Genomic DNA, 20,391 nt, shown 5'->3' on the forward strand with positions numbered 1-20,391 from the left:
TTCTAATTAGCACTCTAAATGCTATTATAAATTATTCACAAAAAGAAAGACAAATGAAGTCACCCTTTTTAAAACTAAAATGAATCTATATGTTGGCACACTGATGTGGGATTCCCCTCTGTATGCTGTGAATAGCATTGGTTAATAAAGAAACTGTCTTGGAAAACGACAGCCTACAGAATGGGAAAAGATCTTCACTAACCCCACATCAAACAGAGGTCTGATCTCCAAAATACACAAACAACTCAAGAAATTGGACACTAAAAGATCACATAATCCAAGAAAAAAAATGGAGTACAGACCTAAACAGAGAACTCTCAAAGAGGAATCTAAAATGGCTGAAAGACACTTAAGGAAATGTTCAACATCCTTACTCATCAGAGAAATGCAAATTAAAACAACTCTGAGATTCTATCCTATACCTGTAAGAACGGTCAAGATCAAAAACACTGATGACAACTTATGCTGGAGAGGTTGTGGGGAAAAGGGAACACTCCTGCATTGCTGGTAGGAATGCAAGCTGGTATAACCCTTTGGATATCAATGCTGGGAGAAAGAAGGAGGAGTCAGGAGAAGCCAGGTAGCCCCATCAGAGACAAGACATTGGAACTTTACCTGGTAAGCCACAGCCTCGTGGCAATACACAGATTAATAGAAATAGGTTAAATAAGTCAATAAGAAGCTAGAGCTAATAGGTCAAGCAGTGATTTAACTAATACAGTTTCTGTGTGGTTATTTCAGGACTGAGAAGTCGGGAACTAACTAGCAGCTTCTTTAAAACAAATTGGTGCCAACATGGCTGACTAAAATCCACTTACAACCTGAGAGAGTTTGGAAAGAGATTCTAGACATTAAAAAACAAAGTTTAGCAGCTTTTTTTTTTTTAGGATGGGCTTTGCTTGCTGGCAGCATGTTGCAGTTCCTTCAAAAGAGGTTTTCCTGATTCAGCGGTAGCAGAAAAGAAGTTATGCCATTTTGAAATGGCTGTGGTTTCCTGGGCCATGGTACCATTATGAACTCTGACGAGGTCCAGCTATGGAATTGGGTTTTGTAAGCAGAGTGCTACAACTGCGTAATGGATGGACATAGACCCACTGCATACTTGGAACTGGGGCAATGTGCATGGCTTGCAGAGGCGGTGAATGGACTTCCACCATGTTGGTCTGTGTGGAGCACAGGTAGGGTCATATATACCCTAGTAATGCCACAGCTTAAGTTTTTAAGAAGCACTTAGCATTTTAAGAAGCAATCCTGATCAGAAAATAATTACAAATACACAATAAAGACAAATTCAGATGGAAAAGACCTCTAAATGGGTCACAGTGTTGGGTAAATGTACATAGGCTTGGGAGAGAGAAGAAAAAGAATATAGACAGTTATAAAAAGAAGCAAATGGGGGCTGGAGAGATGGCTCAGTGGTTAGGTACATTGACTGCGCTACCAGAGGACCCAGGTTCAAGTCCCAGCACCCATGTGGCAGTTAGCAACTGCCTGTAACTCCAAGATCTGACACCCTCACATGAACATACATGCAGGCAAAACATTAATGTACATAAAATAAGAATAAATAAATTTTAAAAGATATACAAATGCAAGTTATAAAAAAAGTAAATGATTTTTTAAAAAGTTAAAGTCTTTTTTTAAATATTTATTTATTTATTTATTATGTATACAGTATTCTGTCTGTGTGTATGTCTCCAGGCCAGAAGAGGGCACCAGACCTCATTACAGATGCATGTGAGCCACCATGTGGTTGCTGGGAATTGAACTCAGGACCTTTGGAAGAGCAGGCAATGCTCTTAACCTCTGAGCCATCTCTCCAGCCCCAAAAGTTAAAGTCTTTAAGGAGACAGTTAAAGTATTTTAATCACAGATTAAAAGAAGTAAAAAAGAATAAGCCATGTAAGGGTGGAATATATAAAGAGAGTTTGAATGATGACTATTATTGTGTTTTCTTTGAATTTTTTGACTGCACAGAGACATTTGATTCTGGAGACTGCTAAGCTAAACCAACATATATGTTTTAAAGGTTTCTTGACTTCAAAGTTTGAGTCCATGGATATGTTGCTTTGGAAAAGAGGTCCTTCTTTTGTCTCTACAGAGGATGAGAACCTGTGGAATACTTCCAAACTAATGTTGTTTGATGCACCAAGACATGTTGAAAGGTAAACATAAACACCCCCCAAAAATTACACTTAACCATTGAGCCATGTCTCCAGCCCCCATGGGCAGGGGGGAAGAGTGAAGGGGCTCTTCTTACCTAGTAGAACTATGCACTATGTTGTATTACAGATATCAAAATGTGAAGATTAGCAAAAATTTCTAAAGTCTGTAATTCTAAATAAAAGCCCTGTTCATATCTCCTCAGCACATATTAAAGAAATACAGAAATATAGCATATTTGAGCCAAGTGGTGATGGCGCACACCTTAATCCCAGCACTCAGGAGGCAGAGACAGGCAGATCTCTATGAGTTTGAGGTCAGCCTAGTCTACAGAGCTAGTTAAAGGACAGGCTCCAAAGCTACAGAGACCCCTGTCTCAAAAAGGAGAGAGAGAGAGAGAGAGAGAGAGAGAGAGAGAGAGAGAGAGAAATAAAGCATATTTGTAAGATTTGATACTGTGTTGATGGGGAAGGGGCAGAAGAAGGAAGGGCTATCCCTAAATGCAGGCGGCACTATCCACTATCCATGACTAGCCCCAGCTGAGTATGTTTCTGCCACCATGCCCTCCTGCACTGGATGGTACTCTTAAAGTATCGGTCAAAACAGCCCTTCCCTCCTCACACTGCTTTCTCAGGTATCTGGTGACAGCAACAAGATAAGGAACCAACGCAGGAAATAAAATAAGAAACATCACTGTGAGTGGGGCCGCTGCTGTGATAAGCTCAACCACATGGTCATGGGCTCTTGGAATCGGTCTTCAGGAGGGGGACTCTGGGCTGAAAAATCCCTTGATTACTGTAAGCAGTCGTTAGTGGGTTATTCTTTTGGGACTGCCAAGGCAGATGTAAACCATAGACGAGGCTCATGAAGTTTCAGACAGGAACAGAGATCATTTCAGGAAGTGGGCTACAGGACATTCAAGTCATATTCTGGCAAAGAGTTTGGCTTCATTTTCCCTGTGGCCTACAAACTTGACTGGGGGTGAATTTGAAGTTATGGGGGCTGGTGAGATGGCATGTCAGGTAAACGCACTGGTGCCAGGGTTCAATCCCCTGGGACCCACATGGTGGAAGGGGGAAAAACACTCTAGCAAAAACATTCGCGTGCATGCCGTGGCATACTCACAAGCCTGGACATACACACAAATAAGTAAATGTAACTTTTAAAAAGAATTTTAAGCCTGGCCTGGTGGTGCATGGCTTTTATCCCAGCACTAGGAAGGCAGAGGCAGGTGCAGAGAAATAGCATTCGGTGTTTCCCTTGCTTGGTTTCGATCTAACTTTGGTCCAATCCTTTCTTGCTATGCTACCACTCCTCACTGCTCAAATAGGCATGTTTACTCTGTAGCAGTATGTACTGGAACTAAGTAACTTGCTTTGATTCATAGGAGCTTACAGTTAAGGTATTCTCCCCGAGTCTCATGAGACTTGCTTGGATTTTTAGACAGTGTTGAAACTATTAAAAACAATGAAAACTTCAGAGGATGGGCTGAATGCTTTTTGCATCATGAAAGGGCTTTAAGTCTATAGAGATAAGAGGTGGAAGTCTGTGGCAAAAGAAGTGTTACATTTGAGAGCAGGTAAGATTGTTTTACAGGACAGGCACTTTGCCATAGAGACCTGATGGCCTGAGTTAGAGCCCCAGATCCCACAGGAGAAGAAAAAAACTGACTCCCAAAAGTCCTCTGACCTCCATGTATGCCACACACACCATACATACACACACAGTAAGAGAGGTTGGAGAGATGTCTCGGTGGTTAGGAGCACTGTTTACCTTGCGGAAGACCTGGATGCACATGGTGGTTCACAATAATCTGTACCTCCAGTTCTAGGGAATTCAATGCCTTCTGACCTCCTCAGGCACAGGGTGCACATACACAGAGGCAGGACAGTCATACACATAAAAGAAGTAAATCTAAAATTATAATAATAAATGCTAAGTGATATGTTTGTCAAGTTGGCGAGGAGTGAACTCTGTGATCCTTAGCCCTGGTTGGACTTGGCAGGAATCACCCAGCAAACATACTTCCGGGCATGTCCGTGATGGGTTTCTAGGTTAGGTCTGTTAAGGGGGTGGCACCGTTCCAAGGACTGAGGTACCACAGCAAATAAAAAGACAAAAGGAAGCTGAGCACCTTATTGCAGATGCAACATGACCAGCAGGCTCCTGCTTCAGAACTTCCCACCATGACACAATGTCCCCTCAAACTCCAGACAAAATAAACCCTCCCTTCCCTGTTCTTTTGGGTGTTTGTCACAGCTGCAAGACAAGTAACTGACATGAAAGTCAGATGGGGAAGCCCCTACTCCTATTGTCTTTTGGTTTTTGTTAAAGAAAGAAAAGTGGGAATCATTACAAGAAAACCAGAATTTTCTAAGTTAATACTTTTTAAATACTGGGTGCGAATGGTGTATATGGTGTGTATGTGTGGGCACACATGCCAGCGTGCACACGTGATGTGAGAGGCTCTTTCCTTCCACCGTCACCAGGGTTCCAAGACTGAACTCAGCTGTCAGAAGCCATCTTACTGGCCCCAAATTCTACTTTTAGTCTTAAAATTTGCAGCTTATTGGTTACTTACTATAACTGCCGGGAGATTTTTCTTCATACATGAACTGAAGCTGTAGCTCCTCCTCAGACATCTCGCAGATGAACACTTTTAGCAAGCAGCAGATAATAAACAAAGCATTATGTGTCTGCCAGATGAAGATGTGGCTAAAACAGAAAGACCAGAATCACCTAAAATTCAGTTTAATCATAAAGAAGGTCAGTTTGTTTCTAGTGCATGATGTCTTCGTAATTTGTAATGGTTTTGCAGAGTCTACTAATAATATTAAGACAATGTCTATATCTTTCAAAGGTTTATAGTCATATTGAGAGTTACTGTATTTTCTCTCAGATTGCATTCTGTACAGAGTAAAATCTACTTAATTAAAGCCATTACTGGCACCTGTGGGTATAACTGCTTTGTCCTTAATTTTATAACTGTCCCACATGAAAGCAACTTAGACAAAAGAGAGCTAAAATCACGGTAGCATAAAGAGAACAGTCACAAATATACAATGTAAAACAATACAGTGTGTTATTTGCATCAATAACAAGAACTTTTTAACTGGATTTGATATATTTGTTTATAAGCAAGGCAAGGAATAATCTTTAAAAATATTATGGTGTAGGAGGTCCTTCTGTATTTGCGTTGCATTCATTGGTTGAATAAAGAAACTGCCTTGGCCTTTTGATAGGGAAGAGCTTAGGTAGGCGTGGAAAAGAGAACTGAATTCTGGGAGGAAGAAGGCAGCATGGCAGATGCCATGGTTCTCCTACCCAAGACGGACGCTGGTTAGGGTCTTTCCCGGTAAGCCATGGCCTCATGGTGTTACACAGATTGGTAGAAATGGGTTAGATTAAGATGTGAGAGTTGGCCAAGAAGAGGCTAGATATAATGGGCCAGGCAGTAATTTAATTAATACAATTTCTGTGTGATTATTTCAGGTATAAGCTAGTCGGGCAGGACAGAACAAAAGGGTCCTGTGTTCCCTACTATAATACTATCCTTCTAAATCAATTTTATAGGAGCCAGCATGGTGGCTCACACCTATTATCCCAGCACTTGGAGGTTTAAAGCACCAGCATGCCATGAAGTCAAGGTTCAGCCTGGGCTACAGAGTGAGACCTTGTCTCAAACAAACAAGCAAACAAAGTCAATGCCCCAGTCACAAACAATCAGACTGACCCATCCAATATTTAGGACAGAAAAGCAGCAGATGTGGATGAGATAGCACAGGTCTAAGTCGTCATTTAAACGAGATTAACAATGATAGTGAAAATGTCTTTTATGGTAACAGTCTCATCACAACAAAGGACAATGGCAGGATGAGCATGAGCAAGTAAATGACACCCATGCATGAAAATGTCACTGTAAAAGCCACTTATATGCTAACTATAACAAGAATTAATTAAGATTAATTAATTTTTAAAACTGAATTCAAAGATTAATTGCATCATTACTAAACTTTTAAAAAAATCTAATCTTAATACTTAACCAAAATGATGAAATCAAACTCCTGAATCTCATACCAACAATTTAAAACGTTTACTTTTTCCCTCTTAATAAAGAATGTAATTCCTTCACAGGGGTTTTCAAAAGATCACAGCCTACTTCTCCCACCAAATGAAAATAGCGCTAAGTATGCCACAGTGCTGGGTAAAGGTAGCTTACTTCTGGCACTCTGCGGAAAGCCTGAGCTCTCTGGTTCTGGACAGGAAGACCTTAGTTAAGGCGCCAAGATTTCCCGTTCGAGGGTTGTTTTCAACTGCAAGAGACAAGAAAAGTACTTAAATAGTTAACACTGAGCATACCATATCATTTATAGAATGTCAAATTGAAACTGCCAACTGACCACTCTTACTGACAATCTCACATCTAATTCAGAAAATAAGCAATGAGAGAAAATGCTACTCTTAGTCTATGATGATTGGTTTTATGTCAACTTGACACAGATAATGTTATCAGAGAGAGAGGGAGCCCTCACTGAGAAAATGCCTCCATAAGACTGGGTTGTAGACAAGCCTGTAGAGCATTTTCTTAATTAGTGATTGATGGGAGAGGGCTCAGACCATTGTAGGTAGTGCCATCCCTGGGTTGATGTTGCTAGATTCTATAAGAAAGCAGACTGAGCAAGCCATGCAGAGCAAGCCAGTAAGCAGTTCTCCTCCACGGCCTCTGCATCAGCTCCTGCCTCCAAGTTCCTGCCTTGCTTGAGTTCCTGCCCTGACTTCCCTCAGTGATGAACTGTTAAGTGTAAGCCAAATAAACTCTTTCCTCCACAACTTGCTTTTGGTCAAGGTGTTTCATCACAATAGAACAGTGACTAAGACATAGTCATGATTACAAAATCAAGGGGCTGGAGAGGTGGCTCAGTGGTTAAGAGCACTGACTGCTCTTCCAGAGGTCCTGAGTTCAATTCCCAGCAATCATATGTGGCTCACAACTACCAATAATAAGATCTGCTGCCAACTTCTTTCTGCAGGGATACATGCTGGCAGACCATTGTATACATAATAAATAAATAAATCTTTAAAAAAAACAAAATCAAAATTTACTTACAAAGTAAACAGTAGAAGAAAGTGTAACCTCAAGCGAGGTAAAAACCAATATTACTATAATTTTTCATTCTTTTCAAATGTTTTAAAAAGTATAATTTTATTTTATGTATGGCTGGTTGGTTCACACATATATCTATACATCATGTGTGTACCTGATAAGGCCAGAAGAGAGCATTGGGTTCCCTGTAACTGGAATTATAGATTGTCATAAGCTCCCATGTGGGCGCTGGGAATTGAGCCTGGGTCCTTTGGAAGAGCAGCCAGGGCTCTCAGGTGCTGAGTTATTGCTCCAGTCCAATCTTTCCTTTTCTCATCTCTAGGCTGTTACTTGCTCTAGGACACATCCTTATCCACTGGCTCAAGTCCTTAGTGATAACCAAGGAACTGAGCTTAAGAAGCCACTGTTAGGCAGCATGGCAAGCTCTGAAGCACAACAGCTAAGAACCCGACAGGACACTATTTAGGTCAAATTTACTTTTACTGCTGAAGAAAGCTCACAAGGTTTAAGTCCTGGGTGCAAAGTAGAAGCCATGGCAGAGACAAGTACACAATCATTTTCTCTTTCTTTCTTTCTTTCTTCCTTCCTTCCTTCCTTTCCTTCCTTCCTTCCTTCCTTCCTTCCTTCCTTCCTTCCTTCCTTCCTTCCTTCTTTTCTTCCTTCCTTCCTTCCTTTTATTTTTTTATTATTTATTTATTGTTTTTTGTTGTTGTTTTTCGAGACAGGGTTTCTCTGCAGCTTTAGAGCCTGTTCTGGAACTAGCTCTTGTAGACCAGGCTGGCCTCGAACTCACAGAGATCCACTTGCCTCTGTTTTCTGAGTGCTGGGATTAAAGGCTTGCCCCACCACCACCTGGCATGACCACTGATTTTCAATGTAAATTCAAGAGTCATGATGTTGCTGAACCAGAAATGTAAGCACTACAGCACACTGGGCTGAGCTGCCAGGATTTGTTTTCATGCAGATCTGGAGATTCTGTATCTATGTGAGCTTTCTTGACATGTTGAAGGGTATCAAAGACGGAGATCAGAATATACTTTTAAAAAGTAAATGAGCAGGTCTGCAAATACATACTCTAAAGAATATACAAGGGAAGCCAGGTATGGGGCCTACGCCTGGAACCCAGCCAGGTCCCCTACTACCATACAAACATAGACAAGGCACACTGACCAGAGTCAAAGGACAAATAATTACCGTGGTCATCATCACAAGCAAGAATGTCGCTTCATTAATTCAACTCATATTACACTATCATAATTTTAACAGAAAATTTGAAAACCTGCCTATTTTCCCCTCCCCTTCCACCTTACCCAAAGACTTGCAAACTGAAATGGTTGCCTCTTCCAACAGCTTCAACTCAGTACTGCAGAGACAAAAGAAGAAAGGTAATTTAGAACACAATACTAGATATGTATATACTAACATAATGGAATGTATCAAAAAATAAATTAGAACAAGAATATAGTAAACAATAGAATTAGCAATATAAAGTAAAGTTTCTATTTTCAGTATACTTAGGAAATTTACTCTAATTCTCAAGATACGAGAGAGAGGAGCTTGGGGTGCCCTTCATTGAATTCAGGACCTGGCAAGGGTAATCCTAAACAGAATACAAGGTGCCGTTTTCAAAGCAGCAATAATCAAGCCCTATAGTCACTCAGGGAACGGACATTATGCTTAGGAGATGTGTCAAGTACGGCCTCTCAATACTGTCAAATGGCTGAGCAAAAGGCAGGAGTGGTGTTGGGTACCCGTAATTCCCAAAATTCAGGAGGCTGAGGCAGGAAGATTGCCATGAGTTCAAGGCCAAGCTGGACTTTCACTGTGAGCTACACAGGGAAAGACAGTCTGGGTTACAGTGTAGACACTGTCTCAAACAATAAAAACAACAACAAAATAAAACAAAAACGAAAAAAATAAGGCAAGAAAAGAAAGAATACAAGCTTCAGTGGTTCACAGACACAGAGAAAAACACAAAGTTAGGCATGGTGGCACAAACCTTAAAAACCAGCACTCTGGGAGGTAGAAGCAGGGGGATATCAAGAGTTTGAGGCCAGTCTGGTGTACATAATAAACTCCAGGCCAGCCACAGTAACATACTGAGACCGCATCTCCAAAAAGCAAAAGCACACTCATACAGTAGTGAAAAGTTTGGGTTTTTGTTTGTTTGTTTTCAAGAAAAGGTTTCCCTGTGTTGCCCCTCGCTGTCCTGGAACTAGCTTTGAAGATCAGGACGTCAGGGTGACCTTGAACTCAGAGATCCTCCTGCCTCTGCCTCTGAGCGTCACCACCACTTGGCTTGTTTTTTGTTTGTGTGGTTTGTTTCTACAACTCAAAAGTAGGAACAACTTCAAAACATCCAGTTTAAAACTGGGCAAAGGATAAGGCTGGGCACGGCTGGGCCAAGGACAGTCAAGGCTATACAGAAATGCTGTATCAAAAAAACTGAGGTGGGGGTTACTGCAGAGAAGAGAAATGGGTTCAAGGTTAAGAGTACTGGCTGTTCTTGAAGATCATGGGTTCCCAGTACCCACACGTCGGCTCACAGACACCTATAACTCCAGTTTCAGAAAATCTGATACAGTCCTCTGACTGCCATAGGCACCAGGCACACATGTGGTTCGGATACATATACAGGCAAAACATACACATAAAGTAAACAAACCCTTTGTTTACTTGTTGGCTTTGAAACACGGTCTCTCCACCCACAGAGATATCAGCCTGCTCTGCCTCCCAGAGTGCTGAGATTAAAGGTGTGCACAACCATGTCTTTTTTTTTTATTATTTTAATGGGACTGCAGTGGTTTGGTGCAGTGACGTGAGTCTTTAATCCCAGCACTTAGGAGATCTTTCTAGCAAAGTTCAAGGCCAGCTTGTTCTATAGAGAGTCCCAGGACAACCAATGCAGCATGGTGAGAGCCCGTCTCAAGAAAAAGAAATTATTAAATTAAAATATGGAAATTCAGAGACATGGCAAAGACACAGAGACCTTTATATGTTTGGAACATGGAGGTCAGTCAACAAAGGTCATCTTCAAGAGCTGTTAAGTTAAGGATCTTAGCCATTGAGACATCTCTCTGGCCATCAGGTCAAGTGACCTAAGTTTAAATATTTGTCAAAGATTTCAAAGGTGTTTGTTTGCAAATATAAAAGAATCTATCTTTTTAAAGTTTATTTTTATTATTTTAAATTGTGTAAACATGCGTGTGGGAGCTCAGGAGCCCACGGTGGCCGGATGTCAACTCCTCCTGGAGTTGGTGTTAAAGGTGACTGTGAACTGCCTGGTGTGAGTGCTGGGAATCAATCTCAGGTCCTCTAGAAGAACAGGAGCTGAGCCATGGCTCCAGCCCCAAGAATGTGTTGTATCTTCTGAAGCCTTTCCCTCTCAGAACGATACCACCTCCTTTGAAAAGCTGCTCTTTGTGGCTAGCCGGGCTGCTAACGCCTGCCTTTCTGTGATGAGGCCCACACAGCCTGGTTCTCCTTATACACAGCCTCCGTCTGAGCAACCATTTCCAGGAAAAAGCATCCTCAACGCCCCCGTTCGTGCTCCACACATCATGCACCTCCACTTTGTACAGCAGGCTCTCTTCAGGCCACCAGCCTCTCCCAACTCACGACACAGACTGATCAGTGGCTCAGCCTTATTAACCGCTTGTGCCACTGCTCTCAGAACGTAATCTGCTTCTCTTCGTCTACATTTTGCCTCAGGTCTTCTCCCTTTCTTTCCTTCTGTACGTCTTACTTTCCCTGCGTCTGTGTCTGCCTGGCAGCTGCCTGGCTTCTGGCTCCAGATGTGTTCTTCTCTTTCTCCCTCATTCTCTTCTTCTTCTCCTCTCCTGTCTGGATTTCTCCTCCTACTTAGTCTCTGTGACCGCCAGTTCAGCCTATCCTTTCTCTGGCTGTTCAATACTTTCCTTTTTTTTTTTTTTTCCAAGACAGGGTTTCTTTGTAGCCTTGGTTGTTCAACTTTTTATTAGGCTAATCAGGGGCCCTAGACAGGCAAGGTGAAACAGAAACAGCAACACATCTTTTCATAATTAAACAGAGGCAGTGCAAACAAACCAAAGTAACACCTTTACAGTTAAAGTATTCCGCAGCATAAGCAAATGTAACACATCTTTGCAAAGTTAAAATAATATTCCACAACAGCCTTGCCTGTCCACCTGAAGAAAATACTTGGCGACAAAAGTCACAGAGCCCTGCTGCTGGAGGCCTGCAGCTTCTACCTCTGGGTGTTCCTTTCAGGGTCTGTAAAGCAGCAGTTCTCAACCTGTGGGTCACAGCCCCTTTGGGGTCACATACCAGATGTTTACATTATGATCCATAACAGTAGCATCATTTCAGTTATGCAGTAGTAAAATGAAATAATTTTATGGTCGGGGTCACCACCTGGGGAACTCTATTAAAGGGTCGCAGGGTTAGGAGGATCAGGAGCCACGCTTTACAGGAACTCAAACAGGCACACCGACTGCTGTGACAGACTTTCCTCTCATCCCACCACTCTCCAGGTGTCCAGACTTCCCGGGGCATTTAAGAATAATGTGCTTTGCCATCTGCTTTATTTGGAGCCCAGTACAGAGGAAAGCAACTGGGCTGGATGATGGCCGTGTGGCTGATTCTAGGTACCCAGCACTTTCAAACAGACAACCTCAGTTTTTCTGGCAGGAGGCAATGAGCAAATCATTTGAAGTAAAGACAAGTAAAATGGTACTTCAGAAAGATGCCAGTGTTTCCAAGACAATTACAGTCAGAAACCAAATGTCTCCAAAGTCAGATCTGAGACACTGAAAATACGCAATAAACGATGAGAGGCAGCAAATCCTAACTCAAATTACTTCAAATTTACTCTGTACATGAACTCCATATATGGAGGTCAATTAAGAAACCTACCTGATAGATAAGAGATAAATATTTAAAATTCATAATCTCATAGTCAAAGTTTTAATACCAAACTAACCTCTGAATAAGCAGCCATACTGGGTCCCGAAGCAACCCTTGTATGTGATGCCATCAGTCCGACAACAGTGACAGAATGCAACAGTCACAAAAGTGACAGTGTCGGCTTTGTAGGTGTCACTCCAATGCACAACAAAACAAAAGAGAATGGAGAATAATGACAGGAAGCACCCCCTGTCCCCTACACAAACCAGAAGGGCAGAGACAGGCAGGCAGTCAGACAGAAGGACAAGGGCCAAGGGCTTTTCTACAATATTAAGAACTTCATTGGGCTTTTCTACATAGAACTAATTCATCAAGAACATGGTTATTAAGATATTTACAGTAGGGTTGGAGAGATAGCTCAGAGGTTAAGAGCACTGGCTGTTCTTCCAGAGGTCCTGAGTTTAATTCCCAGCAACCATTAATAATGAGATCTAGTGTCCTTTCTGGTGTGCAAGCAGGCAGAACACTGTCTATATGACAAATAAATAAATCTTTTTTAAAAAAGATATTTACAGTAAAGCTTGAAATGGAGATGTATGCCTATAATGCCAGTGAGTACTAGGCCAATCTTGGCTATAAAGCAAGTTCTGGGTCAGCCTGGGCTACATATAACTGTTGCAAAAAAAAAAAAATCACAATCATATAGAAGTTCTTAAATGTCCTACACTGCCATCTCTGGGTTGTACTTTAAATATATCCCTTCCTTTCTGTGATCTAGATCTCCCTAGTGACAGTTGCCATCAACAGCAACTTCTCTCACACAATTCCTTAAAGGCCTCCACTCCAGAAGTCCAACAGCAAACATCCACAACACAGTCACATCTCACCCAAGGTACGCCTCAGATAACATGTGAAGAGGTGGCAAACACAGATCGTCAAAGTTAAGTTCTAGGAAGGATGGGTCCCAGAAAAGACTAAACAGAGACAACAGTGTCAGCGAGGAAGCTTCAACAATGCCCTGAACAAGCAGGCACTGCACAAAACTCAAACCCACACACCACCACACTCCTCCCAGCGACAGAGCACCCTGGTGTGCACAAGAGGCTCACGAGCCTCAGTCCAGTAGAGTAAACTGGAGACACAGCGCACAGTCAAGTACATAATCTTTAAAATCCTGGTAATACTCCACCTAAAATATATACCAAATTAAAGACCTAGGAAGGAATCCAACAGCAAGAACATGGAGTGTCTCTGCAGACAATGAATTTCAGAGTGGTCACAACCAAGCATGTCACCAAGCTTCCCACCTCACAATTTAACTACTACCATCAATTAACAGAACAACCACACCACACATGGATTTCTAACCGCTGCCCAGTTAACAGAAGCAAAGTGTCCCTGACATAACGGAGGGAACAGACTGGAGTCACATCTCAGTGTCGGGTTTTTTTTTATCCAGTCTCATGACCTAGTTTGAGAGCCCAATGTCCTTAAAGTAAAGGAAGGATGCCTCCACCAACATGACAGGTGCACAAACCACAACGCCACAAGGAGAAAGCATAGAAAGCATCCTGCGCGTCAGGCAGTGGTGGCACACACCTTTAATCCCAGCACTTGGGAAGCAGAGGCAAGCGATCTCTGTGAGTTCAAGGCCAGCCTGGTCTTCAAGAGCTAGTACCAGGACAGGCTCCAAAGCTACAGAGAAACCCTGTCTTGGAAAACAAAACAAAAAAAAAAAAAAAGAAAGAAAGAAAAGAAAAAGAAAAAGAAAAAGAAAAAGGAAAGGATCCCACACAGAGCTCAGCATGAAACCCCTTGTCCTCAACTACAAAGGACACTCACAAGTCAAGTTTCCATGTATTTATTCCTCAAACACTGACAAATAACTTACCAATGCTACACTGTCTTCTCCCACTGCAGAAGAGGGAAATACACCACATCATTTAACAATCTTAAAGTGTTTAAACATTTGCAATTGTATCAAACAACTATAGGCAATGCTCGATATAGTTGGTGGCCCACACCTATAATTAGGAGAAGTCTGAAGGATTATGAATTCAAGGCCACTGTGAGCACCTGCACTCAAGTATATACACCATCACACACCATAAACATAATTCAAAAATCTTTAAATAAAATGCAGTGGTGGCACAGGACTTTAATCCCAGCACTCAGGAGACAAAGGCAGGTGGATCTCTGTGAGACGGAGGCCAGCCTGGTCTACAGCGTGAGTTCCAGGACAGCCAGGGCCACACAAAGAAACCCTATCTCGAAAAACAAAACAAAAATCCACATACAGCCAGGTGTGGTGGTATAGATCTTTATTCCCAGCACAGGGAGGCAGAAGCAGGCAGATTTCTGAGTTGGAAGCCAGCCTGGTCCTCTACACAATGAGTTATAGGGCAATCAGGGCTCATAGTGAGACTCTGTCTCAAAGAAAATAAATAAATAAAATGTGAAAATATACACACAAAAACAAAAGAAATTAAATAACATGAAGGCCGGGCACATCACCCTGTATACTTTAAAACCTCCTTTATTTTAAATCCCATGCTGCAACCCTCAGGCATGACAAACACCTTTGCCCTTTCTGCAAGAATGATCTAGAAAGCAAAATGTTAAATTGTGACAAAAAAGTAAAAATCTGACCAATATAATGTGAAAAGTTATAGAAAATATGTGTCACTATAAAGATAGATTATCAACCATATTAGCCACTAAAAGAGAAAATGTTTCCAAATGTCATCAGCCACAACTCTGGACAAGGCTGAATGAGGGAGCTGCTGGACCCCCGGCCCCAGGGAAGAGCCCACCTTCTGCTCAAGCCTGAAGAAACAGAAGCCAGAGCTCAGTGTTAGGGCACCCACTGCCATCAATCAGCAGCGTGCAACTGCTGAATGTCAAGCTGTTTTCCAAAACTGACAAACAAAAAGAACATTTTTGGTAAAGAGGAAAAAATTGTACTTTTATATAAAGTCTGTAGTTCAAAAATCCAAGTTACTACCATCAAAGTAAACATAAATCACGGGTCACTGAATAGACCAAACATTCCCGATAACTGTCATATATGAAAATTTGCAAACATTATTTACAGTATTTTAGTCAGCTGGTGCTAACAGGTCAGAGAGATGACAGTCTGAAACCAGATGGAGCTAACACAGATGGTAGACTGAACTAGGAACCTGAAGGAATGGATCTGGGGCAAACGCATGCTGTCTACCCCACCACACTCCCCTCGGTCAGCTCCAGCTCCCCTGGCTACCAACCCATCCTCACCTATGCGGACTGTGAGTCTGCATTTACGGGGATCAGTAGAGATTGTTGGGCCTCAGTGCTGGCCCTGAAGAATTACAGAAAGGAAAAAGGAGATTGAGTAATACATAATCTTGGAAATGATTATTACCAATTTGTTACAAAATAACTACGTGGTGGAGGAATGACTAAGCAGTTAAGAGTGCTTGCTGCTTTTCCAAAAGATCTATCTGGGTGCAGCTCCCAACATGCACTTTTGATGGCTTACTTTAGTGTTGCCCTTTCTGGCCTCCATGGACACCCATATCTACATGATGTACATATACGCTCATGTGCACATAGACACGCACAAATAATAAATACCTTTTTAAAAATAAATAGCACTGTAAACTTTAAAACATTCTGATTATCAATTCACTTTCTCTTATAAAGAATTACCTGTGGCCAATAAAAAAAAAAAGGAGTACAGACCTAAACAGAGAACTCTCAACAGAGGAATCTAAAATGGCTGAAAGACACTTAAGGAAATGTTCAACATCCTTAGTCATCAGAGAAATGCAAATCAAAACAACTCTGAGATTCCATCTTACACCTGTAAGAATGGGCAAGATCAACAACACTGACGACAACTTATGCTGGAGGCTGCGGGGGGGGGGGGGGGGGGGGGGGGCGGGGGGGCGGAACGGAACACTTCTGCATTACTGGTGGGAATGCAAGCTGGTACAGCCCCTTTGGATGTCAGTGTGGTGATTTCTCAGAGAATTAGGAAACAACCTTCCTCAAGACTCAGTAAAACCACTTTTGGGTATAAATCCAAAGGATGCTTAAGCGTACTACAAGGATTGTGCTCAACTATGTTCATAACAGCACTGTTTGTCATAGCCAGAACCTGGAAACAACCTAAATGCCCCTCGATTAAAGAATAGATGAGGAAAATGCAGTACATTTATACAATGGAGTACTACACAGCAGAAAAAAATAATATCTTGAATTTTTCAAGAAAATGTACGGAGCTTGAAAATACTATTTTGAGTGAGGTAACCCAGACACAGAAAGACAATTATCATATGTACTCACCAATAGGTGGTTTTTAAACATAAAGCAAAGAAAACCAGTCTACAAACCACAATCCCAGAGAACTTAGATAACAATGAGGACACTAAGAGAAACTTACATAGATCTAATCAACATGGGAAGTAGAAAAAGATAAGATTTCCTGAGTAAATTGGGAGCATGGGGACCTTGGGGGAGGTTTGAAGGGGAAAAGGAAGAGGCAGGGAAGGGAGCAGAGAAAAATGTAGAGCTCAATAAAAATCAAAAATCAAAAAAGAATTACCTGTGAACTTGATAAAAAGAGGTTCATTTAGCTCACAGTCTTGGAGCGTGAAAGTCCAATTAGGCAGTCTATTGGTTTGGCCAATTGATTTTTCTTTAGGCCATGGTTTTGATCACAGCAATAAAAAAAAATTCTTATTAATGATCCCACACTCAGCTAGGCAGTGGTGGCGCACGCCTTTAATCCCAGCACTCAGAGGCAGAGGCAGAAAGATCTCTGTAAGTTTGAGGACAGCCTGGTCTATAGAGCAAGTTCCACTACAGCCAGGGCTACACAGAGTAATCCTGTCTCAAATAACAACAACAACAATAATCCCTCACCAGGAAAACCCTATAAAACGAGATGGATCACCCCAAAAAAGAAACAAACATGAACACAAAAAGAAGAGTAACTGGGACAAAGAAAGGAATCGGTGGGAGGCGAGAACAAAAGGTTAATGAGGAAGATATGATAAAAATATTTGTCCATATACAGATATTAAACTGTCGTGATGAAGTCCATTATTATGTATGAATATGAAAATTTAATAATCCCTGGTCTACAGAGCAAGTTCCAGGACACACTCCAAACCTACACAGAGAAGCCCTGTCTCAGAAATAAAAAGGAAAGAAAAAAGAAACCCACTAGCCCAGTGCTGGGGATACTGCTCAGTACAAGTGCCTTCCCAGCACCACAAGACCCTGAGTTCCCACCGGGTGGTGATGGCACACGGCTTTAGTCCCAACACATAGAGGCAGATGGATCTGTGAGTTTGAGGCCAGCCTAATCTACAAATCAAGTTCCAGGACAGCCGAGGCTACACAGAGAAACCTGGTCTCAAAAAAAAAAAAAAAAAAAAAAAAGCCCTGAGTTCAATCTCCAGCACTACAGCAATAAATAAAAAACAACAACTCATAACGTTGACATGGAAATGAATTAGCTTAAAAAAAGAACACTTATATTCTATTTAGCTTTTGCCTTGTTTCGCTTAAAATAAAAGAAAGTGACTAACAAGTAACAGCAGCTTACCGCTCAGGTGGCAGAAGTGAAGTCTGGCCATGCTGTAGGTTACGGTGTCAGAGCGCAGATGTCCAAATCAGCACTCCCCATGAAAAGCATTCAGATATTCTCTTTTAAAAAAATAATTTCTACTGTTTTTTCAGTTTTATTTATTTTTTTGATGTATGAGTACTCTGCCTGCATGTTCACCTGAATGCCAGCAGAGGGCACCAGATCTCATTTTAGGTGGTTGTGAGCCACCATATGGGTGCTGAGAATTGAACTCAAGACTCTAGAAGAGTAGCGAATGCTCTTAGCCACTGAGCCATCTTTCCAGCCCCCAGACTTTTATTCAAGCAGATTTACATAATACCAACAAAGAAACATGTAGTATGATTAATAAAAACCCAGAGACAGAAATTGGGTTCAACCTGAAAGTCAGGGGAAAAAAACAAAACAAAACACCAACTGCTAGCTCTTAGCTCTACCTCAGTCTGAAATGGCAATCCTGCCTCCAGGAATCTCAGAATAAGACTATGACTGAGAGCTGCCGCCTCCTGTTTTACATTCCTCTCTAGAGCTGGGATTAAAGGCATACACCACTACCACCCAGTTTCTATTGAAAATTAGTGTAGTTACTAGGATTAAAGGTGTGTGTCACCACTGCCTGGTCTGTAAGGCTGACCAATGGGGCTGTTTTACTCTCTGACCTTCAGGCAAGCTTTATTTATTAAAATACAAATGAAATACCACTACAGAAACACTACCAAGCACATACTACGCCTATATACATGTAGAAGACACTGTATTGTGGGGGCTGCAATGATGGCTCCATAGTTGAGAGTACTTGCTATTGGTTCCCAGCACCCACGTGACAGCTCACAACTATCTGTGACTCGGGTTATAGGGACTCCGATACTCTCTGGCCTCTAAGGGCAGTAGATATACCTAAGGGGAACATACATACATATGGCATATAGGCAAAGAACTCAAACCCATAAAATAAGAAGACATTTGAAAACATCATTTTAAAAAATGCATCATGCATATAACATGCTATAAAAGTTGTATATTGGGGCTGGAGAGATGGCTCAGAGGTTAAGAGCATTGACTGCTCTTCCAGAGATCCTGAGTTCAATTCCCAGCAACCACTCACAACCATCTATATTGAGATCTGATGCCCTCTTCTGTCGTGTAGGCAAAACTATGCAGACAGAACATGGTATGCATAATAAAATAAATCTTTAAAAAAATACTGTATCTAGGTCATAATTACAATCACACAAAGCAATGTGAAGGATAAAAAATTTTTTTAATAAATTTTTAAATGTGACAAGGAAAAATAACAGGTTGGGAAGTGACTTCTCTCTAATTGCCATGAAACCATCAACTACGGTGTATTCAAGAAGCAGACCTCTAATTATATAAACTCTCACTCACAGCTCCAGCAATCAGACCGGCTGTATTTTACTTGTAGGCACACCAGTCCCACGTACAAACGATGAAAGACGAAAAGCTCATAATTCAAGTCTCTCAGAGCAAGCAGATGTGCAAAAAGCTGTTGGGGGAAATTACAAGAAAATCCTGAACATAGATTTGCTGAACAAACCACACTTATAAGGTTTATGAAATAAATAACTAAAAATGTTTTCAGTCCTTTCACTGAAAATTCTTGTCACAGAATGTCTTCAAAATCAACACTTTACACCAATGTCATATTCAGCCTACAATAAACCTATTTGTCAGTTTACACAGGGCCTAAGTAAACCAACAAGAAAAACTCAGAGGCATTTCCCCCTTATGTTAGCAAGAGGGAATTACAGAGATCATTCACAAAACTAACAAGAACTAACCATTCAGTGGTTAAATGGCAGAAATGTTAATGTTTTAAAAGAACCTATTCATAGTAAAATTTCAAAGGATAAAACTGCATATGAATTTACTGCAGAAAAATGTTAATGCATTAGGCAAATCAAAAAGGTGTTTGTATTCCTGTGATTCACAGACAATCTATATGCTGCCATCCAACTGCCAAAATCAAAGGCCTGGAACTATTAAACTGTCAAAATGGCAAGTAGGACGGTGGTGGCACACACCTTTAATCTCAGCACTCGGGAGGCAGAAGCAGGCAGGTCTCCATGAGTTTGAGGCCAGTCTGATCTACAAGAGCTAGTTCCAGGACAGGCTTCAAAGCTATAGAGAAACCATGTCTCGAAAAACCAAAAAAAAAAAAAAAAAAGGAAAAGAAAAGAAGAAGAAGAAAGAAAACCGGGGGGTAGTGGGGGAGAAGCAACCACCATCACCATGAGTAATACTGCATTTATTTTCTCAGGAAAATAATAGAAATTAATGGCTTTAAAGTTCAGATTTAAACACCACAAGAAAGAAATCAAGGGAACATGGTAAGGTTTTCTTGGCCCCTTACTTTAACACTGTGACAATTCATGTTGCCGTTCCCCCCCCCCATTTAAGCATTCTTAGGTTAAGTGAGTAATCAATCCTGGATAAACTCAGTCACCTTTCAAAACCTAAAATGAAATGTATAAATGCAAGGAGGAAATAAAAGTTTTGATGCAGTAGGTAAACAATGAGCTTCCTGCAGTTCCTCACTCTGAGAAAATGAGATGACGGGAAAGCTGCCTGTGTTCATCCCAGAAACAAAAGAGCTCGAGGC

At 41.4% G+C, this 20,391-nt stretch overlaps 1 protein-coding gene across 3 annotated transcripts in view; it reads right to left on the reverse strand.

Moving 5' to 3' along the window:
- Dym (dymeclin) overlaps positions 1–20,391 on the reverse strand; it is a 288,571-nt gene that overhangs the window by 232,061 nt on the left and 36,119 nt on the right. For all 3 annotated transcript variants that reach the window (XM_085676420.2, XM_048419152.3, XM_048419153.3), the window contains exons 3-5: positions 8,578–8,630; positions 6,383–6,476; positions 4,745–4,878 (exon numbers count right to left, since the gene is read on the reverse strand). In XM_085676420.2, coding sequence (XP_085532546.1) covers positions 4,745–4,878; positions 6,383–6,476; positions 8,578–8,630 — 281 coding nt within the window. The remainder of the gene's footprint in view (positions 1–4,744; positions 4,879–6,382; positions 6,477–8,577; positions 8,631–20,391) is intronic.

The sequence above is a fragment of the Myodes glareolus genome, chromosome 13 (assembly GCF_982192425.1).
Source record: "Myodes glareolus chromosome 13, mMyoGla1.1, whole genome shotgun sequence".
NCBI classification, from domain to species: Eukaryota; Metazoa; Chordata; class Mammalia; order Rodentia; family Cricetidae; genus Myodes; species Myodes glareolus.